The sequence below is a fragment of the Lepisma saccharinum genome, chromosome 20 (assembly GCF_977018435.1).
Source record: "Lepisma saccharinum chromosome 20, izLepSacc3.1, whole genome shotgun sequence".
NCBI classification, from domain to species: Eukaryota; Metazoa; Arthropoda; class Insecta; order Zygentoma; family Lepismatidae; genus Lepisma; species Lepisma saccharinum.
The window spans coordinates 24,906,048-24,931,519 of NC_139248.1; the positions used below are offsets into that span (position 1 = coordinate 24,906,048).

Sequence of the window (25,472 nt, forward strand, 5' to 3'; positions counted from 1 at the left end):
AGGAACTTTTTCCTTCTTTCTTCAGTCAGGGCGAGTCAGAGGGATGCAGTAATACACACTTGCTGGTTTCGTTCCCGTTTGAACGCAGAAATACATAACCCTCATTGTTATTTTAAGTCAATTTTCTGCTATTTGTGTTAAACATGACGATGAAGATGAATAATAAACTGGAAAAATTAATGATGGGAGAAACACAATGACACACCATTGCCTGACCATGGTGTTCAAACCTAGGACCTCTTCTCTATCAATGTTGAAAAGATTTCCATTGCAAGAGACGAAAATTATTAATAGTGCCCGCACTTAATTTTCTGGTTACACAAAAAAATATTTCCTGTGGTTGCACAAAAATTTATTTCCTCTGGTTACACACACACACACACACACACACACACACACACACACACACACACACACACACACACACACACACACACACACACACACACACACACACACACACACACACAAATTTAATACAGTTCGTATGTACTTCAAGAACGTAACGTGTAACCGAGCATCTTTTGAAGGGAAAAGTAATATTTTGCTCATATCACTAAAGCAGAGAGAAAATCGAGATTTGAATGATTTCTCTTCTACCTTTAATGAAGTGCAAGGGGTGCGGGACGCATAATTTTTGGTTGGGAAGGAAACAGGACGGGGTATTTTTAAAGTCCTGACGTTCAAAACGGGGAAAATAATGTTATTTCCCGACTAAATTGGGAGATTATAGGAGCGGAAAATATTCAACATTACCCGATACTAAAAAAAATGTTAATTATACACACAATTTCACCCTCGGGAGATGATTCATTTTACATTTCTGGAATAAAAACTGCTAATTTCAATAAATTTCGAACATTTAGTACAAAAAAAAAAATATGTAGGGAATAAACTACTTTTAAACTCTGTCTATCATTTTTTCCGAAATCTGGATCGGAACGGGAATTTTTTTCAGGTCCCGACTTTTTGGGTTCCTGCTCATCCGTTGTCATTACTGCTGAGCTGAGTCTACTCCTGCTAACGGGCTTCCAATTTTCACGCCTGACAGCTTGAATGCAATAATTTTGGCGCCTAGATCTCGAGGAAATGGATGAAGAGAGATCCGTGAAATATTATTTAGCCCTGTTTACATCATCCTTGTACACACCCATTCGTTCCTTTCTTACATGACACAATCTCAGCTCCTTTAGCGGCATGTTGTGAGCCTACGAACCGGGAGTTGTTGTGCTACAAGTATGGCGTCCGCGCGAAGGCACTTCCTTCCGGTGGATAGCCCCTATACAATAAAATTTATCCGTGGATTCCTCTTCTAGTACAATATATTATACTAATTTTTTCTACCAATTTTATATGTAGTATCTGTATGACGATTTTTTATAAGTTTACTAATACAGTACAGTATAATTAACGTAAGAACTTTTTGGAATATACAGTACTAGTAAAAAGGATCCCATATTATACAGGCATATTTCTATATGCTTATAACGAAACTATTGACATTTAATTATTAAATATTAATATTTAATAATTAAATAATATAAATAATGCCTCTATATTGTTAATGTTTTCTGTATTTGTTATAATAAAACGAGATATTACATACAATATTTTTTCAATATGTGTTCCGAAAGACGAAAGTTAACTTATGATCGATCATTGATTTCTGTTCTTTCCAAAATATTACCATATTTAATTTTCCTCTATTTGTACTGAAATGTTTGTGCATGTTAAAAATACCAAGGTTAACAGTTGAGTTTACGAATGAAGCCTACGAGGACCGTACGATCTGAACTACCCTATCAATGCAATGAGAAATATTAATATTTATGCACGTTTTGTTCAACAAACATCATCAATAATTCCTCGAGTCAACCTTGTGTCACGGTGGTTCTTATTTTTGATTTCACCAGTCAACGTCGAGAAACCTTTCTCTACACTGGCTGTTGAGATTGGTATGCACAAAAATGATCTAATGATTAACTTTACTGTTGGGTAAACTCTCCGAACAGTATAAGTACATGTCTAATCCTAATATTTGATTTTCTTTGGGGGACGATAAAAGATAATTTTCTTGCTTTTAGAATCATTAAGACGATCGGAAGTATAGAATTAGGTACGACTCAAATACTCGCCCAAAACGTATGATTGGTTCACTTTTTTTTCCCTCCGGGGCGAAATGTTACGTGTTCTCATTGTCTCTCAATAACTTAACTTCACGGACGAAAGGTTGGTTAACTCACGTTTCGTTTTGTTGTTGTTAGCCGTACCTAACACTATACGTAGTTTTACCAAGAAATGTTCAATTCTTGCAGCAATATTTTATTGTGATTTCAAAAGAAAAAGCCAGGAGAGAAGCAAAGACAAAAACAACACTAAACCTGACATAACTAATGTTATCCAAAATTCAAGTGTCAATATCTCTAGTTTCAAAACTCGAATCGCAAATTTTTTTTCACTATGATACTGCTCGGGAAAAGTGTACAAAAATGATTCGCTAGAAGTAAGCAGTTTTTCAATGATTTGAATAGCTCACCTGATTTCGAACTTTTCAGAAAATTATTCACGAAAGTAGACTGAAGGAAGGTAGCCTTCTCCCGTTCTCTCTGCCTTATCCTATTTTCTGCCCTTGACAGTTTTTTTCTTTGCTGTACTCATTTTCATGGGATGCGAAAACGGAAAACCAGAAAGAAAAATTCAGAAATATGCAAACTGTTAAGGCCGTACTCTTCTAATGCATGCGATTCACTCACTACCAGACCACAACTGAGTACCCGAAGGGTAAAAAAAAAAAAGATGTTTATCGTGCCGCTTATTGTTGCGTATTATTAAAATGTTCAAAAACGTCCAGTAGCCCTTACGGACAGCCGAGTGCCGCGTTCTGAAGCAGTGAACACCGACAATTTAATTCGTAAAAGTGAGAATGGATCTTATAAGCAGTGACGTCGCGTGAAGTAAATCGTTGGGTGTTCACACCCAGCGTAAATTAAGAGAAAATCCCCCCCCCCCCCGCCCAGACCGAGATGGGCTACAAACACACAGAAAATAAATCGTTGATCACAATGACAGAGAAGAAAACGCTAAATGTGAGTGACGCTGATTAATTTCGCATACAAGAAGGTTAACAAATTGTAAAGTACAAGGAAAAAATAATAAAATAAAGTAAAACGAGAAATGTGAATATAATAATGCATGTTTTATGACGAATACCAGCCTAGGACCTTGTATTGTGCTAGCTACTCCGCCAGAGCGCCTAGCGAAAATCCATTTACGAAAAACAAGTCAATTTTAATTTATTTCGATTCGGTGGCGGCGATTGAGTTCTAGAAACGGTGGAGCAAAGAACCCAAAACGGGGGGGGGGCAAAGATATTATATTTCACTCTGTATATAAGCTTTAGCATAATCCGGGGGAAAGCCCTATTCGCCGCCACTGTTTCGATTTATCGTTTCCGCTTAACACCCCCTCGCCCGTCAATACCCACAAAAACAAGGAAAAATTACTAAGGTAAACAGTTTGAATTATTGAAATGCCTTCTTCCCTCATTATTTAGTGTTGGAAATTATTTTACCTATTCCTAAGAATTAACCCCGCCAGAATTTCCACTAACCATGATACCAACGAATCTTTATTAATTTTTTTCTCGATTTCAATACCTATTTGTAATTTCATAATGTGAATTGGAATTTGCGATACTTAAAATTATTGTTTTAAAGTTTACCTGTAGGAGTTTATAACAATTATAATTGATCTTCCATAAAAATATAATGGATATTTATCCATACTCGCTAGTAGTGTCTTCGTCTTCTTTCTTTTTGACTCGTCTACATTATCTAAAGGTTTAAGCAACACATTTAAAATGTCGTTGTAAGTGTAAATCTGCTCATTTTGGTGATATAGTGTTTGTAAACAAAATCTTCGCCATGCAACTGCAAGGCTTCGGGTGATCGACAACTTTTTGCAATGGAGTTGTTGAGGAAGTTTGCGGTCTTAATTTTTGGATTGGAAAGAAAAGATATTAGGCAAAAGCATCGAAGATCTTAGGAATTACTATAACAGTGCATGCAAACAGTGCTTGCATTATAATATGTTAACGACTGCTTACTTTTCCCCAATACAGAAGCTAAACGAAACGAAAAATAAAATACCTCGTACCTCGGCCGCTATAGGCATCTGTTGAGTATTCTTTCGGAAGGGCGGAGTTCACTGCGCCAAATGTGCCCCGGGCTCTCGCTGTCTGACCGCTTTTCTTGTCAACAGTCGGGGGAATTGGGAAATTTGAAGCATTGTGATAGTGTTACCCACTGGACGAGACGGGACAGGCTTTTAAAAATTCGATACGAGACGAGATTGATCATGTGTCCCGAGACAAACGAATATTTTCGAGACGAGACAGCATTTCACAGCATTTCCAGGACACGAGACAGGCCAAAGTCTCGTCTCGTGGGCAACACTAATTGTGAAGACTTTATTAACGAAAATAGCTGCTTTGTAAAATAAGTATATTGAAATGTAGTGTTTTATTCTGCAGAAAAGAAAACAAATTGAAAATTTTTCGTTTTCGGTTGGGGGTTCGTGTGCTTGAACCCCCTTTCAGGCGACGCCTCTGCTTAAAAGGGATTGTTGACGTTAGAGGACAGGTTCCGCGCGATTGTTGACAGTTGCTGGCCCGTAGCCAGAAATTCTTAGCAGGGGAGGGGGGGGCGAAGTCAATCTTAGGGGGGGGGGCAAATTTGTAATATATTGTGTTGCATTGGCAGATATAGCAAGGTACAGAGGAGCGCTTGCCCCCTCCTCGAAAAGTGATAAGTAACAGGAAAGGAATGATATCTTGAAACTCCACGAACAAAAAAAGGTCGAGCAACATCAAATAACAATATTTCGATAATGACCTTTCGGGCTACCAAAGAATATAAAAATAAAGTTTAACATAAATAGGCTAATCGAGACTGTATCTACTTTATATTTACAGGTCAATAATGTTAATAGACGATTAATATGTACCAACAGCTTTGGGCTTCTCTGCAGAACTGATTAAGGAAGTCCTTTATAAATCGTGCTTCATAATGTTTCCCTCTAGTTTCCAGTATGCAAGATTCTTACGCACAAAGGAATCTAACGAGAATTCAACACCATTGTGTTGTGTTATGCAAGAAAAATCGAATTAATAATATAATAATGGTTACATATTAACTACACTTTGATGAATTGTGCAAAAATTTGTAATACATAATTTGTAAGCCTACTTGCTAAAACATTAAAACATGGGTCCCTTAGTCCACCACGGATTCTATTTGCTTCAAATGAAAGACTCTTGCGACTATGTTTGCCTACTGGTTACGTTAATCATTTTGCAAAATATTGTGTTGTTGAAATACTGTGTTTGACACCCGATAAACAAATAGGAATCCCTTGATTGATCAATGACTTCTTGGATTACAGTGTCATCAATATTTCATATCAAGTTTTATAGAGGGAAATGTTGTATCCTCTTTACATTATGAAAAATACCTTCCTTAATGACTATGGTACGAAACCGAACGATATAAGGGGCCTCCTTCGCCTTACCCCATTTCCGCGGTACAAGGTCTCTGGGCTGCTAATCGCCATCTCTTTTTGAGCAGAAGCGTACAAACCCCAAATATCATTTCTTTTTATGCTGATACTGATTTCTTCCAGTCACAGAGTGGCTTAAGATATATGAATAAAATTAGAAGAATCCACTCCATAGCAGAAGAGTTGACATAATTATTTGTCAAAAGATTAGGTTGTGCCTGAGGTACTTTAACAGACAACGTCTGCTACAGACAAAATGTAATATTATAAATATAAAAAAATAAATAGAATATAATTTGAGAGATTTTCAATCGTATTTATTTGACTGCAGCTTTTTTCTACTTGTCATTTTCGTGAACCTATATTCATAGGGTGCCGCCTGATGAACACCGACAACTTTTACAGTGTGTGCAGGACATCAAGGCAAGCAACTTTTCTCAGTCACTATTTGCTCGTCTAATTTTTCTTTCGATGTTACAAGCAATCGAAATATGACATCTTTTGTCCTTAATGTATGCAATCCCTTTGATAGCTTCGCAGTTGCAAATGTCATTTATTGTTACTGCCGTTTAAAATTCTTAGAGCAATATATAACATGCTATGGATACGATACCATGTGAACAGTCACGGTTAAAACTTAACTTTTCCTTTATAAAAAAGGATATCAATCATAACACACACCTATGTTGCTTATCATATTTGATGTGTTTGCGTAGAGAAATGATTCATAATATTTGATTGATTGATTGACTTGCTTTATTTTACATCGCCTTTTGTGCCACTTTTGGCTAATTTGCAAAGATGGGAATAAGTAGTATATTGAAATTTATGAATGGACACTCACAAACATCCATGCCCAGGCCGGGATTCGAACCCGAGAACTCTGGCGTCGTGGTGCGATATTCTAACCACTCCGCCACGGGCGCCGGCTCATAAGATTTGAAATCGATATTTACACTCCATAAGATGCTTATTGTAACCCGTATCAAACTACACATTTTATTGCTTTCTAACCGAAATAATAAATGTGAAACACTATCACATTTTCATCGTGTTTGATAATAATTTGAGCCAGTAAGCTATCCTTCATCTTTCACCTCCATGGTGGGATGTTACATAACACACTACGAAGCCAGGGGTTCCATGTTCGAGCCTGGGCATGAGTGTTGTTTGTGAGCAGAGGCGAAACCACAAATTTTTATCTGGAGGGGAGAGGGTCAAGTACCAGGGCAAACGTGCCAATAATAATAATAATAATAATAATAATAATAATAATAACAATAATAATAATAATAGTGGTGGTGGTAGTGGTAGTAATAATAGTAGCATTGAAAGACGTTATTATCGTCGTAATTCGTGCAAAAGGGTGTAGAAGTCGGTGCTAAAGCATTTGTGTTTGAACAAATGATTTGAAATAATTTTTCCAACATGTTCAATTTCATGTTAGCTAATAATGGAAAACAAGCACACAAACTATATTTTTGAAAGACAGAATATGCATGACGAACGTTATTCTTTTTGTACATATGACACGTATAACTTTCATGTACAACATATAACTTACACATATGCAACACGGAGCGACGTAAAATAAGAAAATACAAGTGCAACATGTTAACGCCAAATTGTGTACGTATTCAAAGTTTATTTAATATATATATATATATTATTTAAATACATTACATGATAAATTCATCGACCAAATTGTCTCTCAAATGTGCGCGACTCATCGGTGCGAGCGAAGCGAGCAAGAAAATTTTACGAAATGTACTTTTATTTGTATAAAATTTGAAATCGAGAGGGCAATTGCCTCTCTGTGCCTCCTGCAAGTGCCCTTAACCGTCTAGAAGAAAAATGCAAGAAACACTTGAAAATTAATTTAATTTTGAGTATCCATTTGTCCTGCTATCCTTAGATTCTGCTAGTCATGTTTCTTTACTTCAATGTTTGCCCCCCCCTAGATTGGGCATCCGTCTAAGATTGGGGGTCGGACAATTCCCCCCCCCCCCCCCGGGGTTGCAGCACTATTTGTGAGTGTCTCTTCATCAATTTCACGTCATCACTCATTGTCACGATTAGCTAGATGTGGTAGAAAAGCAACGCTAAGTAAAAAAAAATTGTGTCGTCCCGGCGTCCGTGAAACAACAGGGGGTACGACCGTACCATCGTACCCCTCCTGGATCACCCGATGAGTAGAATGTAACAAGAAAAATATTATGAGAAATTTCAAGGAAGAAAGAGAAGAAAGAGGTGAAAAAATTTTCATTATTACTTCCTCCTTCCATACCGCAAGACATTCGTTGTACACAAAAGCACGTGTTTTGCCTGAGTGTTATGTTTTTTAAGTGTTATATTTGTATATACAGTGTAAAAGTTATGTAATTGAGCGTGAAGTTACTTGAAGATATACCAGTGATTGCGTATTATTTGTACATTTCAAGCGTTCACTGAATGGGCGATTACTAAACTTAATAATGGTAAGTTAATTCCTCTCATTTGCAGAAACTAAACTGTTGGGGTGCCGTTTACCCACTCTACCCCCTCGAGAATTACATCGATTTTTCTTTTAATCGACAGATTTAAATGTTTTACGTAATGTAAAAGTGGTTCCAACTTTAGAAAAGCACAAATAACGGAGATATTTGGTGCCAAGGAATTGCCTACGAAGTTAAAACCTTCAATTCCTGTTTTCGCCGCTTTTTGTTAGTATAAACTGTTTGTTAGCACACTAAAATAGCGTAAGAACACGTCGAAAATAACTATCAGTACCAAACCTAACAATCCTAACCTAACTAGGCTACGTAAAATTATAGCTACTGTTGTGGAAAGTCGTTTTGGGTGCTATATTCACTTGTGCAAAGCCTTCGAGCTGTTCTGCTACACGGTAAATAACACGCTAAGGTAACAGACGTACTTTACTTCACAAGAAACATTTGCGATAGTTGAAATCAACTGAAAACATTCATGAACAAGAAAATCTTCATATACCATGCAAAATATTTCACATTCTTTTGGGGGTACAGAGGGTCAAGGGTCCCAACTATTGATTTCTGAATTTGTAATTTATGTTATCATTTGGGTAAATATGCGATATCGCCCGAACGGATTTCTTCAAATTTACAGGAGAAACTACTTACTGAAGTCAGTTTCGGTAGCATTGTTCAAGTTCTTCGAGGTATTTTCTTTCGCGGAAACTGAAAACTTCACCATAGAATGCTGCAGAACAAGAAATAATCACTTTTTATGTAAGGAACTTGCATTTTCTGTAAAGCGACAACATTATGCCGTTGTTTCCATTATGTAGCTGCAGATGGCGCGAGCGTCGAAAGTCATGCGGTTTCGCTAATGTTTCCAAGCGTGCCTTTTTCTTACGAGAATTGTTTTTTTTTTTAACTATGCTTACCTAACCTAACCTTGCCGGAAATGGTCCGTGGGGCTATCGAGAATGGTTTTTGGGGCTATCGTGAATGGTTCATGGGGCTATTGTGAATGGTTTTTTGGGGCTATCCGTCAATGGTTTGTGATGACATAATGAACATGTAAGTAGGTATTTTTTGGTGAAGAAGGTTGAAACACTGCATACCCACTCCAAATTGACAAGACACAAGCACGATGCGCGATGATCCATGACGAGTGCACGCCATATTGTCTGTTACCCAAGCATAACAAGGAAGACAAATAATGACTCGTAATATGAAAAGTTGACACTATTTTATGGAAAAAGGCATAACTTCACCTTAAAGAATCTTCCGCAATACAGAATAGGTAAGTATTAATGCTAAAATTAACGAAACAAACGAGTGAGAGGTGTTCGGGCGATATCGCTTAATTACCACAATTTGTCCTAAGAATGGTAAAACATAGCACCAAGATACAAAACATCACATTCAAATTACCAACTACATTCTGTATTTCATTAACTCTAGCTTACCTGTGCCATACAAGGAACTTGCCTGAGGGGGTTCCTTAGAGATCCACACATTTTACTTATCACTAACATTCAAGAAACAATTTTGTTATTTAATTACTACTTCCTTAGTTGTTTACGTAGGTGCAGTTATATACTAATTGCAAAAATCACCATCAATGAAGGAATAAGAACCAGTTATTGCTGTTACTTACATAAGTCTCGCACACATTTAATATTCATTAAAACTCAAGAAAACATTAATTTTGCATTAATGCTTTTTTTTATATGGGTGCAGTTATTTAGTAATTGTTATAATTACAAAAATACCATCATTAATAAAATAACAAGAACCAATCATTTACCGCTTGTGTGGTGCAATTCAGGGAGAATTGTAGAATGTGGTGCAGGAACAGGATGAAGGTTGTATCCTCCATTATCTGCACTAATTGTGTGTCAGGTGCATGCACATCCCAAGGGGAGGTCTGACAGGCCCACCACATGATTTTTTTCCTGCTTTGTACATTATCTCTGTGATTTTAGGAACAAAAGGGCCCAAGTTTCTTTTGTTTAATTGCGATTTCATCATGCTGTTAATGCAATTTTTACATGGTTCGATTTCCATTTACTTCTGTTAACTCATACTATGGATTTTTAGTGATTACTTAACATTTTGTTCAATATATGCTTTTCGTAGTTAGATTACGCGGGCCAGGTTTGGTTCTCTTAGCATTAAAATAAAGTCCCTAAATGCATTCTGCTATGCTTCCTATTTACTTCTACATTAATTCCCACTAATACATTGTCCATGGCAAGCACGGGTGTTTGCGTAAAGTAATTTTTAAGTTGTTTCTTTCAACGTAAATAACTTTTTTCAAAATCCAAACAGTGCTCATTACATTAAGGAAGGTTCAAATTTTCTGTGACAATGATTGCCAAAATTCTACGATAATTAGTCTTTCTGGTAGGAGAATTTGAAAACAATCTGAACCGTTGCCGACAAAAGTAATACAAAAACATTCGGAACAATGTAATTCCTTTGCATTTCTAAATAAAATTCTTCATACTTGAAAAATCAAATAACGGTAACGGTGATTTCTCCTAGCACAAGAGTAATTATCGTAGAATTTTGGAAATCATTGTCACACGAAATTTGAACCTTCCTTAAAGTAATGAGCACTGTTTGGACTCGAAAGAAAGTTACTTATGTTGAAAAAAAACAAACAACTTGAACATTACCTTATGCACTTCTCATGGACAAGGTATTCTCCGTCGACAAGCGACAGTAAATATCGGAGAAGCGTGGGAAAGAATGTAGAAGTAAATCGGAATCTTAGTAGAATGCATTTAGCAACTTTATTTTAATGCTAAGGGAACCAAACCTAACCTGCCTAACGTAACCACGAAAGCATATAGTGAACAAAACCTTAAGTAATCGCTAAAACTCCATAGTATGTGTTAACCGACGTACATCAAAATCGAACCATGTAAAAATTGCATTCGTTGCATGATGAAATCGCAATAAAACAAAAGGAACTTGGGCCCAAGTAACTATTGGTAATGTTTCCAAAGTATTGAAAGGTAACTCTCCGAATGTTGAATGAATTTTGCAAGTTTCATAGCAGTGTTAGGGAGTGTTGTGGAAGTAAGTTTGAAATTTGAAGAAACACTTAAACGCTTCACTAATTATTATTTCCTGGAGCTGCAGTTATTGGTTTATGGTCTTCTCAGATACAGAGTAGCAGATTTTCATGTAAGGCTCAAAGTGAGTTACATGGTTGAGGCCAAATATTATGTGATCAGTGTTGGAAGCATTTTAGGATGTTATTGCCAATGCCTGTTAATGCCAAGAGCCCTAAACGTGGCTATCCTAAGCTAAGAACGAAATAATTATGCATGTGATGTAGATGTCACAGCAGTAAATGAATGGCTGCCTTCAAACTAAGGTGTAAGGGGTGATACTTCCACATAGTACAATTGTCAACCTCACTTGCACGTAGTACACTCTGGACTGCATTTTGCAGACAAACGAGGCTCTGGCAGCTGGCCTTATCGCCAATATAAGTCTGTGTTTTGTCCTTGTGTGTGCTGAGTGCCTCTTAATAGCCTCAGCTTTTAACCTGTCAGAATATTTTATTATTTTAATATTTTAGTTACGACACGACATTACAGTTACGTTATTTTAGTTATGGTAAGGGGTGCAAAATAGCCTAAGTGCTGATGCACCCAAAATTTTAAATTCAAACTAAGAATCGTATAGGAGTATACAAAAATGAGAAGGAATATTCTCCAGAAAATATACAGTAAGCAATCGCTAAGCCTCCAAAGCACATGTTAATAGACCTAAATAGAAATTGAACCATGTAAGCAAATGCATGCATTCAGAATTATTCCATCTGAACTTGTGCCTTAGGAAGTCTTTTATAATACTGGAAATGATTGTGGAAGGGTGATTCCATATCAGATTGTCCAGGATTTTGTGAAAATCTCACCCATGATTTAAATATCAAGCTTCAAGAACGTGGTACTGAAGCATTATTTTCACAAAGAAAATTTGGAAGTACAATAGCAATAAAACCCAAAAATTTTAACATACTAAAAATAAAGTCATTTGCAACAAGATCAATTAATTTTGCAGAAGTTGATATCCTCTGATATTTTTGGACATATTTTGATTTTTTACATGGGAATTAAGAATTAATTTTTAGAATTTAGTAAAATCTTTAGAGAAGTTAGCAATTGTGGTTCATGTGTAAATTTGCTAACAAGGTATTATTTTTGTTTCCAGCCGAAGTTAAACAAAAATCTATCGTTTGAACCTAAGAAGGTTGTGTACCATCCTAATAGCAGGAAGGCAGCGAAACTTTCAAAGCATATTCACAGGTAAGTTTCATAATTCTCACTATCACATATTTAGATTTTTGTTTGAATTGTTTACAGTTTTACAAAGTATGTGTTAAATTCGAAGAATATTTTCTAGTATGGTTGGATGCATAAATATTACCACTCAAATTGTCCATCACTGTGTATTCTTTACGCAATGTGGGGCTCAAGGATTGAAACAAGAACCGAGAGAAAAGTTGAGAACCTCTGCACCATCAGCAATACAATTCCATTCCTTAAAAACACATTTGATTTAAGATAAAAATGAATGAAAAATGTGGTCGACAAATTGCCTCCCACAGTACAGAGGCCATCTTATGCTGAAATTTTATTAAACTAAAACTTGGTTAGGGAATGAAGTTCAAATCTTGTAAACACAAATTTTTAACCTGTTACTACCTCTATGATTAGCATAACATAGATTGAGATAGCACAATATATTATGAAGCTGGGTAATTTCCATGTGATTTAGTTATAAAGTCAGGGGTAGAGAAAACAAACTAATTCAGACGCCAGCCCCTTTTCTTCAGGAGTCAACTTTTTTTTTGGCAGTTATGATCCTAAAACAATTAATTTATTAATTAATACAAGATTGGATTAAATGTAATTTATTCTTGTGCAGTGGTATTCATAAAGAAGGCTCAACTGGTATCAGCACGAATAATCGCTGCAGATTTTAAAATTCGGCTGGCAACAATGAAAAAAAAAATATAATTACATATTTATTATCCTGATTTAATGATACATGTGATACAGGAAACTCACAAACATAAAAAAACACATACTGTACTTGTTATTTTGAAAATAAATAATAAAATTCCATAAGCGAACTCGAAATATTTTTTTGGTAGTGAATTTGAAAATTCGGGTGCAGGTGAAAATTTTCATGTGCTATGGCAACCAGGCACCCTGTATTTTACTAACCCTGTTTAAAAGTTATATACTTTAAAAAGGCATTTAGTGATTAAAATTTAGGTAAGAATTTACAATATCGGACCCATCAGTAATTTCTATCCAACTACTTATACTCACGAAATACGTAATCCCGATGAAGTATCTGAGGTTAACATGTAGGGGTGACGTGTTGAAATTGTTAATTGACGTGTAGACGTTGTAAAATAAGCTTTTAAATTACCGCGATCGTTATCCTTATACAAGCATGGAAACCATGTTTGTTCAACGTAGCGTTAACTTGTTCAGTAAGCTGCGTGGTGTGAGGAAGATGGCAACTTTGAAAGTTTTTTTAGTAACTTTTAGTTGGGTACATATTAATAATTCAGGGCATTCGTTCATATTTCGCATAGTCAATAATTTAGGACACTTGATCACGATTGTGTAGTTAAAATTTGTCGCTTAAGTGCTACGAAACTGACATTTTTTTACGGTGGCCCACAAACCATTCACGGTAAGGTTAGGTTAGGCAAACATAGTTAAAATTTCATTCTAAAACGTAAAATATTGAAATAACCATTGTGTTCGTGGAGAAATCCAGGGTTTCTGTTCCGATCGCGGACCACTCAATTTAGCTTATTTTGCAATTTCTACACGTGACTCCAAAATTTTAACTTCAAATTCGTGATTAGGAGGCCTCAATTAGTGAGTATGCGAAATATTACAAAAATCGGGGAGGGGTCCGGTATTGTAAATTCGCTCCAAAATTTACATAAACCTTGTTTTGTACCATGAATGTAAAAAAAAAATCAGTTTTCTTTGGCAACCACATACATGGTCACAGAAGTACCTATGTACATTGTGCTCAAGTGTATGTTGTTCCAATAATTGATACTGCATCCATTACTGTTATTACTAGCTCAGAATTGGTGACAACAGAAGTCACTAGAGTTAAGAACTCCCCTTTCCAACTTCCAAAAAAATGTTACTTTGTTTGGTGAACAAATATTATGAATTCAACTTTTACTTCACTAAAACAGTGATAATACGAAATGATGCCTGAGATTTATTGTTGTTTAGATAGCTTCTTACTAGAGCCCAGAAGTTTGGCAAAATGCCTCTTTCTATCTACTGCATATATTGATAAAATTTTTCTGGATATACATTTTTTATGTTGTTCCGAATGTTTTAGAAGCCTTTTCATTTTGCCTTTTTCAATGAAATTTGACCATTTTTTTAAAAAAAATATGTATATAAGTTATTTTTCTCCCAAAAAACGTTGTTGGCATTTATTTTTCTTCACTTTATTATGTGAATAATTTTCGCCTTATTTAAGTAATATTGAACTCACGCATGTTTCAACATTGCTGAAGGAGAAAAGTGTGAGAAAAAAGTATTTCATGCTGAGTTAGGATATTACCTTTCAGTTAACATTTCCTTATGCATGATTGACTGCTGAAAACCTGTTGCAGAACACCTGCACAATTACGTCATCATGTCCAGCATCCGTGTCAGGAGGTTATTGACAAGAAACAGCACTAATGCCCAAGGGCCTTTGCATGGATTCTAAAATTAAGTTCTCTATCTTTAGTTTAGTTCTGCACTTTGGAGGGAAAGGATCGTGTAGTTGTCATCATGCCGAAATTTAGTGTGCCTTTAAGTGGTAAGTTACATGGTTACGTGTGTGAATTTGGTGAAAGCACATTTTCGATAGACTGTACTATTCTTCTCTGCAAGATATGTGAAAAAACAATCAACCATGAGAGAAAAAACTTTATATCTCAGCATGTGTCAACAGCAAAGCATAAATCTGCAGCTGTTAAAATGATCGGACAGAAGAAGATATCCCTAATTTCAACAGTGGGCACTTCATCCAACAGGCAATCTCAGTTTTCTCTTGAACTGTGCAAAGCTTTCATGGAAGCAGGAATACCTTTCTGGAAAGTGGAAAACAAGTCACTGAAGAAATTCCTGGAGAAATACACTAAAGAAACTATGCTGTGGAAAACATATTTAAGCGTCTGCTACGAAAAAGCTCTGCAAAGAATTCGTGCTGAAGTTGGTGGAAAGAAGGTCTGGATTTCAATAGATGAAAGTACTGATGGTATGGGATGCTACATAGCCAACGTCATCATAGGAAGTATGGAACCAACATGCGGAGAATCCTCAGTCATTTCTTCTCACGTCTTCACAACTATAACTTCACAATAGCTCAGTTATTGTCAAATTCCCTACTTCTGCTCTGGCCAGATGGTGCACATCATGATGACGTGTTACTTTTTATTAGTGATGCAGCTCCCTATGTGAAGAAGGTTGCCATAGCATTGAAAATTCTCTTCCCGAACATGCTTCATATCACATGTGTAGCCCACGTAGTGCACAGAAACGCCGAAGAAGTTAGAGTGTTGCACCCAGAAGTGGACAGGTTGATTTGGAACACAAAGAAGATATTTGTGAAATCTCCCTCTCGAACCCGAAAATTTCAGGAAGTTGCGCTTGAGCCTAGTTTACCTCCACAACCAGTCTTGACGAGATGGTGAACCTGGATATCAGCAGCTATATATTATGCTAACAACCTTGAAAAAATCAGTGAGGTGATCAATGCTCTTCCAGAAAATGAAGCGGCTTCAATTCGTGAAGTGAAAAAACTCCTGTGCTATTCAGAACTGAAGAATGAACTGTCGTTTATTTTTGCACATTATGGTGCATTGCCAGAGACAATTGCAAAGCTAGAAAAAAGAGGTGAGACTCTTATAGCATCCATGAAAATCTTTGAGGAATCTATGCAGCAGATGATGGAAGTGTCAGGAGAAAAGGGGTCAGCTGTTGCGGAAAAGTGCAAACGGGTAGTGAGTGCAAATAAGGACTTGAAACAATTGAAAACAATTTGTGATATTCTAAAAGGTGAAAATGCTGTTACCGAAATGAGTCCAGCTACATTAGCTTGTTTTATGTTTGCTCCAACAACTTCTGTCGAAGTAGAAATATCATTTTCTATTGTGAAAAACATTCTCTCTGACAGACGACTATCAATGAATGTTGAGAACTTAAAAAAAAACACCTTGTAGTTATGTGCAATCAAGACGGAGAAAATTGAAATGCTCTTCCCAATGTAGATTTTAACATTTTGCCAGATATTATAGATAAAAGTAAGTGACTTCTTCCAAATCTGCCTTTTTTCCTTTTTAGTGCCTATTTTCCACATTATAAATGCCTTTTTGCCTGCCTATTTTAATGAAAATAAATGCCTGAACTTCCGGGCTCTACTTATTACTTTATGAAAACTTTTGAGAAATTTGTGTTTAACCCAGTGGTACATGGTGACACCATTGGCACCTGTGGCTCTTCACACACCCACGAGAATGTGAGAAATTTTGCATTGTGTATGAACATTGTGTTTAATCTGAAGGTTTTATACCTGTAGAGATGTGTCATAGCGACATAATGGCTGATTTTATGTGGTACTATGCCATTGCTGTTAGTAGTTTGATGCTTTAGTTGCATTAGGAGTGTTGGATTTAATGGTTAACATTTTTTTTACTTTGTGTGTGTGTGTCAATATCATGATATATATACAGGTATTGGACAAAATAATGGAAACACCTGTGGAAGTCTGAACATAATGTATTAATACGGAGTTGGACCACCTTTAGCATGCAATACAGCTTGGATTCGGGACGGAATAGACCGATACAAGTCCTGAATGGTGGTGAGTGGAATTTGAACCCATTCTCCATGCAGCACAGCCTCCAGCTCAGGTAGAGACGAAGGAGGTGGAAATCGACGCCTAACCCTGGTTTCTAAAACAGCCCACAGAGGCTCGATGATATTCGGGACTGGGTGGGCCAGGGAAGATGTTGAACCTCATCAGCATGCTCTGGAAACCACTATTGAACAGTGCCAGCAGTATGAATAGGGTCATTATCATCCTGGATGATGGCATTCCGGTTTGGAAATAATATTAATAATTTGTTATTACATTTTTTTGAAGTCCTTTTAGACAATAAAAGAGCAAAATTATGATTAATAACTCAAATTTATTGAGAACTAAAATTACATGGGAACAAAACTAAGAAAATGTATTATGTAAATCACTTCCAACTTTTACTCATTTGATCATACCTTGGCATTGAATACGTAATGCGAAACCCCCGGTCTGTTAGACCTGCACGTTGTCAAACAACAATAAGTGTCTCGTAACAAACAGTCACAAACTGAGCAGTAACATGTGCAGAATGTAGGCAAGCAGTTGATAATAAGGTATTGTGGAGGAGGGAGACACAGCTCGATCAGTGTTGCCACACAGTAGAATTACAAAACACTAAAGGTCTTGCAGACCGATGTTTCTGTTTAAGGGTTAATAATGTAGAATGTTAGTTCCTTTTATTTATTTATTTATGTCTGTGCATACAATTAGATAGATTATTTATTATTGCAGAAATTACCCTCCAAAAGATTACGTTGATGCAATTTGTATCTTTATTATTTATATTTCCAGCTTACAGATTTCATGTGTTGTTTGAGGTTTTTTGTTTTTTAATTATTATTATTATTTACACAATGATTTCTTTTCTCTTCACAGAGTTGCTACTAGAGAAAAGTCGAAGTTGGTTCATAGCATGAAGGTTAATCTGTTGGGAGAGAAGCTTCTTTGGTTTAGAGATAACTTGGATCCGTATGCTCTCGTATACACTCCAGAATTAGTTCTACAATTAATTGAAAAGTAAGTTTGCTTTATTAATTTATTATAATGGTATAGTCTCTACGTCGCTTTTCTGTCACTTACGGCTAATCCTGGTGATGGGTGAATGATTAGGTGATACTGGTGAAAGAACATTCACAAATAACACCAACGCACAGTCAGGTACTTGAACTTGGCGGTGAAATATTTGGCCACCCAGGTGAATATAGTGCGTAAATTTCTTCTTGGGTTCAATATCCAATTGTTGCCTTTATTGGATAGATACAGTAATAGAAATAAATAATAATGGCTTAACAGAATAATATCTCATTCAGGGCTGAGCCAGTTCCAATACCGATGTATCGATAACGGAAAGTATCAGTTGTACGTTATTTACCGATCCCAACTGATACTCTTCTGGCATTTTGTTGATTTGCAGGGGCTGCAAAAATCCTGTGTGATACTTTCTATTCATACTAGAAGTTATGCAAAGTTCGAGGTTTCCATTGATTTTGCATCAGTATTATGTGAAAAAAATTGTATTTTGTAATTACATAATGGGTATTTTAATAACCTGATGTATGTTTTTAATATTTTAAATCATAACTCTGGTATGTTGATACTTATAATTGGACTGGAATTCTCACCCAGTTATATAGTCAGTATTTTAAACAACTTAATTAATTGTTACAATTTTGAAGCATCGGTAAGGTAAGAGTATCAGTTGAAAGGAGCATTGACTCAGCCCTAATCACATATGTTAAGTAAATAAGTGCAATGGTGTTTTGGGGCCCATACCAGTGTATTCCAAAACTGTGCATGCTACATTGAAAATTCATTTTTCTCCATGTGCACTAATAATGGAGTTGTCCTATGGGATCAGACTTTTGAATCACCCTGCATTTCTAAATACTGGTAATAAATATCAGCTAATTCTAACACTATTATGTTTACATTGAATTATCATTTCCTTGAGACTTTTAGTTTTGAATTTTACGAATTTATGTTATAATTAATCCAACCTAACCTAAATTGAACATAACTCCATTTACATCATTTTCAAATTTTGTACAGTTATTGAGTAATAGTGTATGGATGGCATATACGTTTTTGAATAAAATTAAAAGACAATGATTTGAGACTAGGGAAACTTGTAAAATCCAGTTTTGTGGATAAGTGAGTACACCATTTCAGTATGTATTCATTTCCTACCATATTTCCCCCCCTCCCACACCAAAAAATACATGCATGTAAAATAAAATGTGTAATACACCTTTTATTTAAAACAAATATGCAAAATGAATTAAAGAATTAGAATTCTGTAAAAGCAAAATGCTCGTGATTAATAAAAAGAATAGCATCAATAAAACAAGGACACACTTTTGCATAAAGTGGTAGAGTAAAGTTTGTGCATTCATCAATGTAAATTTTACATTAACATTGTAGTTCCATGATAATTTCATGTGCAACAATGCATTTGTAGCTGGCAGGGAGCATGTTAAGCATTGGATGTTTCTTGACAGGAGGTGCGTGGTTCTTGAGAATATATTCTTATGAGATCAGGATTTCTGTTTAAAAACTCGTCACATTTCAGGATCAGAAGCAATATATAGAATTGCATTACGGTGTTAAAATGGAAAATGTAATCCTAAATTTGATTATACTTCGTACACACAAAAAAAATCTTTCTGATAGCACATTTATGTATTTATCAGAGTATTAAATGTATTCTTGTGTAAAGAAATCAAATTTTTACAACAGAATTAATAAAATTTGCATGAATTTGCATAACTCGCAGAATAATACCAACTTCAGAAACTGGTTTATCAGTAAATAAACTCCAAATTTCATGTCTAAAAGTTTATTTGCATTTTGCAGTTCATTTTAGTGATAAAACGTGGTAGGAAAATAGCTTCACACCTTTCAAAAACATGAAAAATGAACATCAAAGACGAACTATGCATGCTTGTACTTATAACTAAATTTTATTCCAGGTACTTGCACAGGTTTGATGAAGAACTGGAACAGATCCAGCTGAAGCGTTCGATTGGTAAAAGAAAGGGGAATCAGCATGTGAGTAGACAGGATACCATCCAGTTCACCAAGAAGCGAGAGAAGGAGGAGTTCGAAACATGTGGCATAGGTGAGTTGTTGTTCTTAGAAAGTAATCAAGAATGTTCTGTCAGATTTTGCACCCGATACCTGCTAAAGAAAGACGAGGTGAACCAGACCAGTCACATCAAACATAGTCCCCATCAGAGTCAATGTCTTGACTCCCAACATTCTAGAGGGGCTCCCCAATTGTCTGGTGGTAACACAGTTGCCTTGTGATGAAAGGGTCTCCGGTTCAATACTTGTTCAAGGCACAGTGGTTTAGATCCCACTTTAAACTGTAGGTCCATTCCCAATTGGCCTATCTGTGCATAAAGTGGACTTTTAACAATTCAAACAAATTCAGTTCAATTCCACCATTCTGAAAGACCATGTATCCCACCGTAGTAGAACTCTAGAACAACTCTAACAACATGTTGCTGACACGATATATGTTGCCATATATCACCAAAATATCGTGATGATACATTGCCGACATGTTATATATATCCCCAAAATATTATGATGATATACTGCCGACACAATATACAGAGTGTCTCATAAGTAATAGCGCAAACTGACACAGGTGAAAGTACACGATAATAGAAGCAAAAAAGTCTCAGTAAACATGGGTCTGCAAACGAGCCTGTTTTCGAGATAATCGCGAATGTGTGATTACAAGCCGCCACTGACTTAATTTTTGTAAATGTCGTCCTGGTTGGTAAAATGCTAATAATGTTTGCGAATGTGTTGTTACAAGCAGTCATTGATTGCATTTTGTAAACATAGAGTGCTTGACTCCTTGCGCGGTCTGAGGTTTGCTCTTTGTTTACAAAATAGAGCATTTCCGACGGGTGGCGTTGCAATCAAACCGAACATTTTCCAGAGGTGATGTTGTATGGATACAATCAGTACACAGTCTAATCACACATTCGCACACATTATTAACATTTTACCAACTAGGACGATGTTTACAAACAATGTAGTCAGTGGCGGCTTGTAATCACACATTCGCGATTATCTCGAAAACGGCTCGTTTGCAGACCCATGTTTACTGAGACTTTTTTTGCTTCTATTATCGTGTACTTTCACCTGTGTCAGTTTGCGCTATTACTTTTGAGACACCCTGTATATCACCAAAATATTGTGTAGTTGATATCGCCTGGATGATATTTTTATCCCATCACCTCCTCCCAACACTAGAAGTCATCAACTGCCATTTGCACTTTGTCTAGGTTAAGGAACTGTCATCCTCTATGGCGGTTGTCCAGTCAGTGGAACACATGATAATCGGATGGGGTTATGTCTGGGGAATAAGGGAATATACACTGCACATGTTTGAATACACTCATGTCCATAAATTAAGGATGAAAGGGACTTTGGGGAGAAAAACCTAAAACTCACACGGCTGGTATCTGTCCTGCCTGTCCCAGTGTTTTTTAAAAAACAATATCTCCGGCTGTAGGAGATGGGAATTTATGGGACTTGGACAGTCAGGTTTAAAATATCTTGCCCCATCTTATGATGGACCTTAAAGCATCGATTTTTATGAAAACTTTTGTGTGCAAGAAAAATACAGAACACTGCATTTAACTTGCGCTCCATAGTTTCCTAACTGTAAAACGTTGCACTGCTGCCATTGGCTGGTCACCACGGAGAGAGGCTCTGCATGGTCCCACCCGATATCGGTTCTAAAACCATATGCCGTATAGTAAGAATGTTTTACTTCTTCCAGGGGTGTTCCTTTGATAATACCTGCTTGTTCTTTTACAGAATGCCCTGATCTGTTGCACCCGAAACATCTACAAATGCTGAGAGATTGGGGAGGGGAATTGCGGTACCTACAGAATTTTAAATTGCAAAGGTACAGGAGGAGAGATTTAATGTCGGCAATGAAAAACGAAAACAAGGAGGAGAAGTCTGAAACGCCTGTCTTAGACAATGAAAGTGATAATGTATCAACATCAGAATGTGATAGTGAAGAGGACGGTGAAATATCAGAGAAGTGTGATAGCAAGGACAAAGGTGAAATATCAGAGAAGTGTGATAGCAAGGACAAAGGTGAAATATCAGAGAAGTGTGATAGCAAGGACAAAGGTGAAATATCAGAGAAGAGTGATAGTGTACAGAAAGGTGAAATATTGAAAAAAGATAATGGAGTTGAGACGATGGATGTTGATGTATAAAGTTATGTGAAAGAATAAATAGATATTATAATCTTTATATGTTTCAGCTTTTTCAGTGTAAATGACGCAATTGAAGTCTCAGTCCAATCCAAGGGGAAAAAATGGTTATATATATATATATATAAAAAATATATATTTTTACTGCATTCTAAGTTTCACAGTAGTAAATATCAAAAGTGGTTTCATGTCTAACTATTATGATCTCACAATAGCATAATCATTGATGCTGATTCTTTGTGATGAAGGGCTCCCAGGTTCAATCCTTGATGGAGGCATATTTCACTGGTTGAGATCCCAGTTTAAAGTACATAAAAAAAATAATTAATGTGTTACAGTGTGCTGTAAATAACATTATTTGAATACAATATTGAATTGTAGCAGGAGGGAGAAACTGAAATACTATATTACCTATGTGAAGTTTCATATTTCCGTGATGCACAATTGGATAGTTTTTCCATTTAATTTCGAAGGCTCACTGCTTTAGGGTGTAGCATCTGGAGCGGAGACTCACATAGATAATACTTGAACCATGTTTACCCCATCCATCATAAAATACGAGGGCATGCTGAAAAGTCTTTTTGTGACTGTGTAAAGATATTTTGGATTTTGAGCAACCATGCATTCTACTGTTCAGACTTTCCCCCCTTCTCCATTTCAAGTTTCAAACTTCCATCACCAGGGGTTGCTGCACTAGAGCGAGGAAAATGGCAGCATGTAACCATACTATGTTGGTGCACCTGAAAGTGTGTGGTGACAGAGTTTCTAACTGCAGAAAATGTGTCTCCAATTGACATCATCAGAGAATGAAGGCTTTTTATGGCAATGAATGTGTAACGTCAGTACTGTATGATGTTGGGCTGTTCATGCTCACAATGAAAACCCCTGCCGAGGAACGATTAACTCTCAAGAAGTTCTTTGTCACACACGTCATTAGCCACTACACTATGGGTGAGGCTCACAGAACAATTTGGTACTTTAATTACCAGAGGAAGCAATTGACCATTTATGGAGTACATATATATAATGAATAGTATTTCTCTTATTTGTTAACTGCATAAAACAACACTTATTTATATTAAAACCATGATCATTTATACAACTCCATTCATAAAAAGCATTTAGATCTTCTTCAAGTTTTAATGTATCTTCTTTACTAGTAATTTCTTTATATACATAATTTTATATCATCAGCATAAATAAGGCTTTTGAATACTTAACATAAAATGGCAAATCATTTATAAAGAACATAAATAATAGAGGCCCCAGATTTGATCCTTGCGACACACCAGAGTTCACATAATATTTACGAGATATTGATTGTTTATCTATATATAGAGGGAGAGGGGGAGAGAGAGAGAGAGTTCCTTCTTTCTCTGAGTGAGAGAGAGAGAGAGAGATTGTTTATATGTTACATATTGCTCTCTTCCCTAAAGATATTATTTGAATAAGTTTATTAAATTGATTGTGAACCTGAAACTTGATAACTTATGTAAAAGAAGATTGTGGTTAATTCTGTCAAATGCTGTAGCAAAATCAATATAAATTAAATGCACACTTGATCTATTATAAAAGGCATCATGTACATCTTGAACAAAATTTACTAGTTAGTTGTAGTGGATTGGCATGGATAAAAGCCATGTTGATTGCTACTTATATAGCATCTAACATGTTTAAAAACCCTTGGATACAAAATTTGTTCCCACACTTTCGCTGGAGCACATGGAATGCCAATCGGTCTGTAGTTTTCAATTTTGCATTCTCACCTGATTTAAGGTTAGGACATATTCTTGTTAGCTTCCAGATTGTAGGAATGGTTTGCGTTTTCATCATTAAATTAAATATTAAACACAGAGGTGTTTTAAGCACTTCAGCGTACCCTTTAAGTAAATACAGAAGAATTCATCAGGGTCACTGTTTTTTTTTTGTTTTAATTATTTTATTGCCTCCCAGTATTCTCATTCAGTAATTGTATTGCTTGAGAGTGAATTAGATACGCACAATTACATTTCCTCTGTTACATCATACGTGCTTGAATATTCAGAATAGACAGATTTAAAGTAACAGACAACTATTCTTTGGCTTGAATAAGTATTTCTACCTTTTCTGGTTTTTGCATAATTCCAAAATAATTTATTATTATTCTCAATACTTCCTTCGGTTTCTTTTAAGTACATATTATATGCCTTATTTATGAGTGTTTTTACTTTTTTCTTCATTGGTACTGTAATATTAAATATCAATTTAATATTGTCATTAAAGTACCTTACAGCATCATCCACATTATCCATAAGTAATAGGTGCCCAGTTTATATCACTTAACATTTCATAGATTACAAGAAAGTTTGCTTTTCTAAAATTCAACGATCTGACTGGTTATTTTCTGTAATATTTGTTGATTGTGTAAAATGTAGAATTATTACTAATCCTGGGTGGTGTGCATCCTCCTTAACAAGAGGGAGTTCTCTGTTAATGGTAACATCATCATACACGTTAGCTAAGATTAAATCCAGTGTTATATTACTATGATTGTGTATGTTGTTTAATGAGCGTAAGGCATTCAAGAAGTTATCATGGTCCACCTAGTTGCAGTTTGTAACTCGAATCTGAGATTTGTAGCAAATTAATATCACCAACAATGATAATGTTGGCGTTATGGAATTCTTTATAATTTTCAAACGAATTATAAAAATGCATATAACTATCAATTGTTGAGGAAGGAGTAACGTTCACAGCTACTATGTAGTATCCCTTATTTATTAAATTCATTTTTACACATAAGACATGGAAATTATCATCTAGAATATCATTCCTGGGTGTAATGTTTTGCCTCACAGCTATTATTACTCCACCTCTTTTATTTCGGTCTTTCTTATCTTGACAATATATTTTGTAATTATATCAGTAAACAACTCATTACTAGAAACACCCTCATGTAACCAGGTTTTTGTAATAACTATGTCATAGCCATTTGTAATATTGGTTACATAGAATTCTAGTCTTCATGTTAAGCCCCTTACATTTTGATAATAAACTGTTATGTTATTAGTAGTCATCATTTAGAAATAATTAGAAGTAATGACATCAATTTAAGTTAGATACATCATCAAGCGTTCTTAAAATATACACATTTTCCTCTCCTTCATGTGGGAACCTTGCAGAAAGAGATTGTTTTTTGTCCTCTCTCATTTTTGCTATGTCTAATGCAATGAATCCAGATAAAATGGGGCGAGTTTTCTCCCATTTTCAAGAAATTCTTTTCCTATTTCATGTAGTACGA

At 35.8% G+C, this 25,472-nt stretch overlaps 1 protein-coding gene across 2 annotated transcripts; it reads left to right on the forward strand.

Moving 5' to 3' along the window:
* The first annotated feature begins 7,848 nt into the window (after nt 1-7,848).
* LOC146003561 (translation machinery-associated protein 16) lies at nt 7,849-22,228 on the forward strand. 2 transcript variants are annotated; one of them, XM_083141858.1, is made up of 6 exons: nt 7,849-8,033; nt 12,252-12,346; nt 17,820-17,960; nt 19,913-20,061; nt 21,783-21,998; nt 22,071-22,228. In XM_083141858.1, the coding sequence occupies exons 1-6, from the start codon at nt 8,031-8,033 to the stop codon at nt 22,193-22,195; spliced, it is 729 nt and encodes a 242-aa protein (XP_082997984.1). In that variant the 5' UTR covers nt 7,849-8,030; the 3' UTR covers nt 22,196-22,228. The 2 variants fall into 2 exon arrangements, with proteins under 2 accessions (XP_082997984.1, XP_082997983.1); XM_083141857.1 differs by having other exon boundaries at nt 21,783-22,228.
* The last annotated feature ends 3,244 nt before the right edge of the window (nt 22,229-25,472 follow it).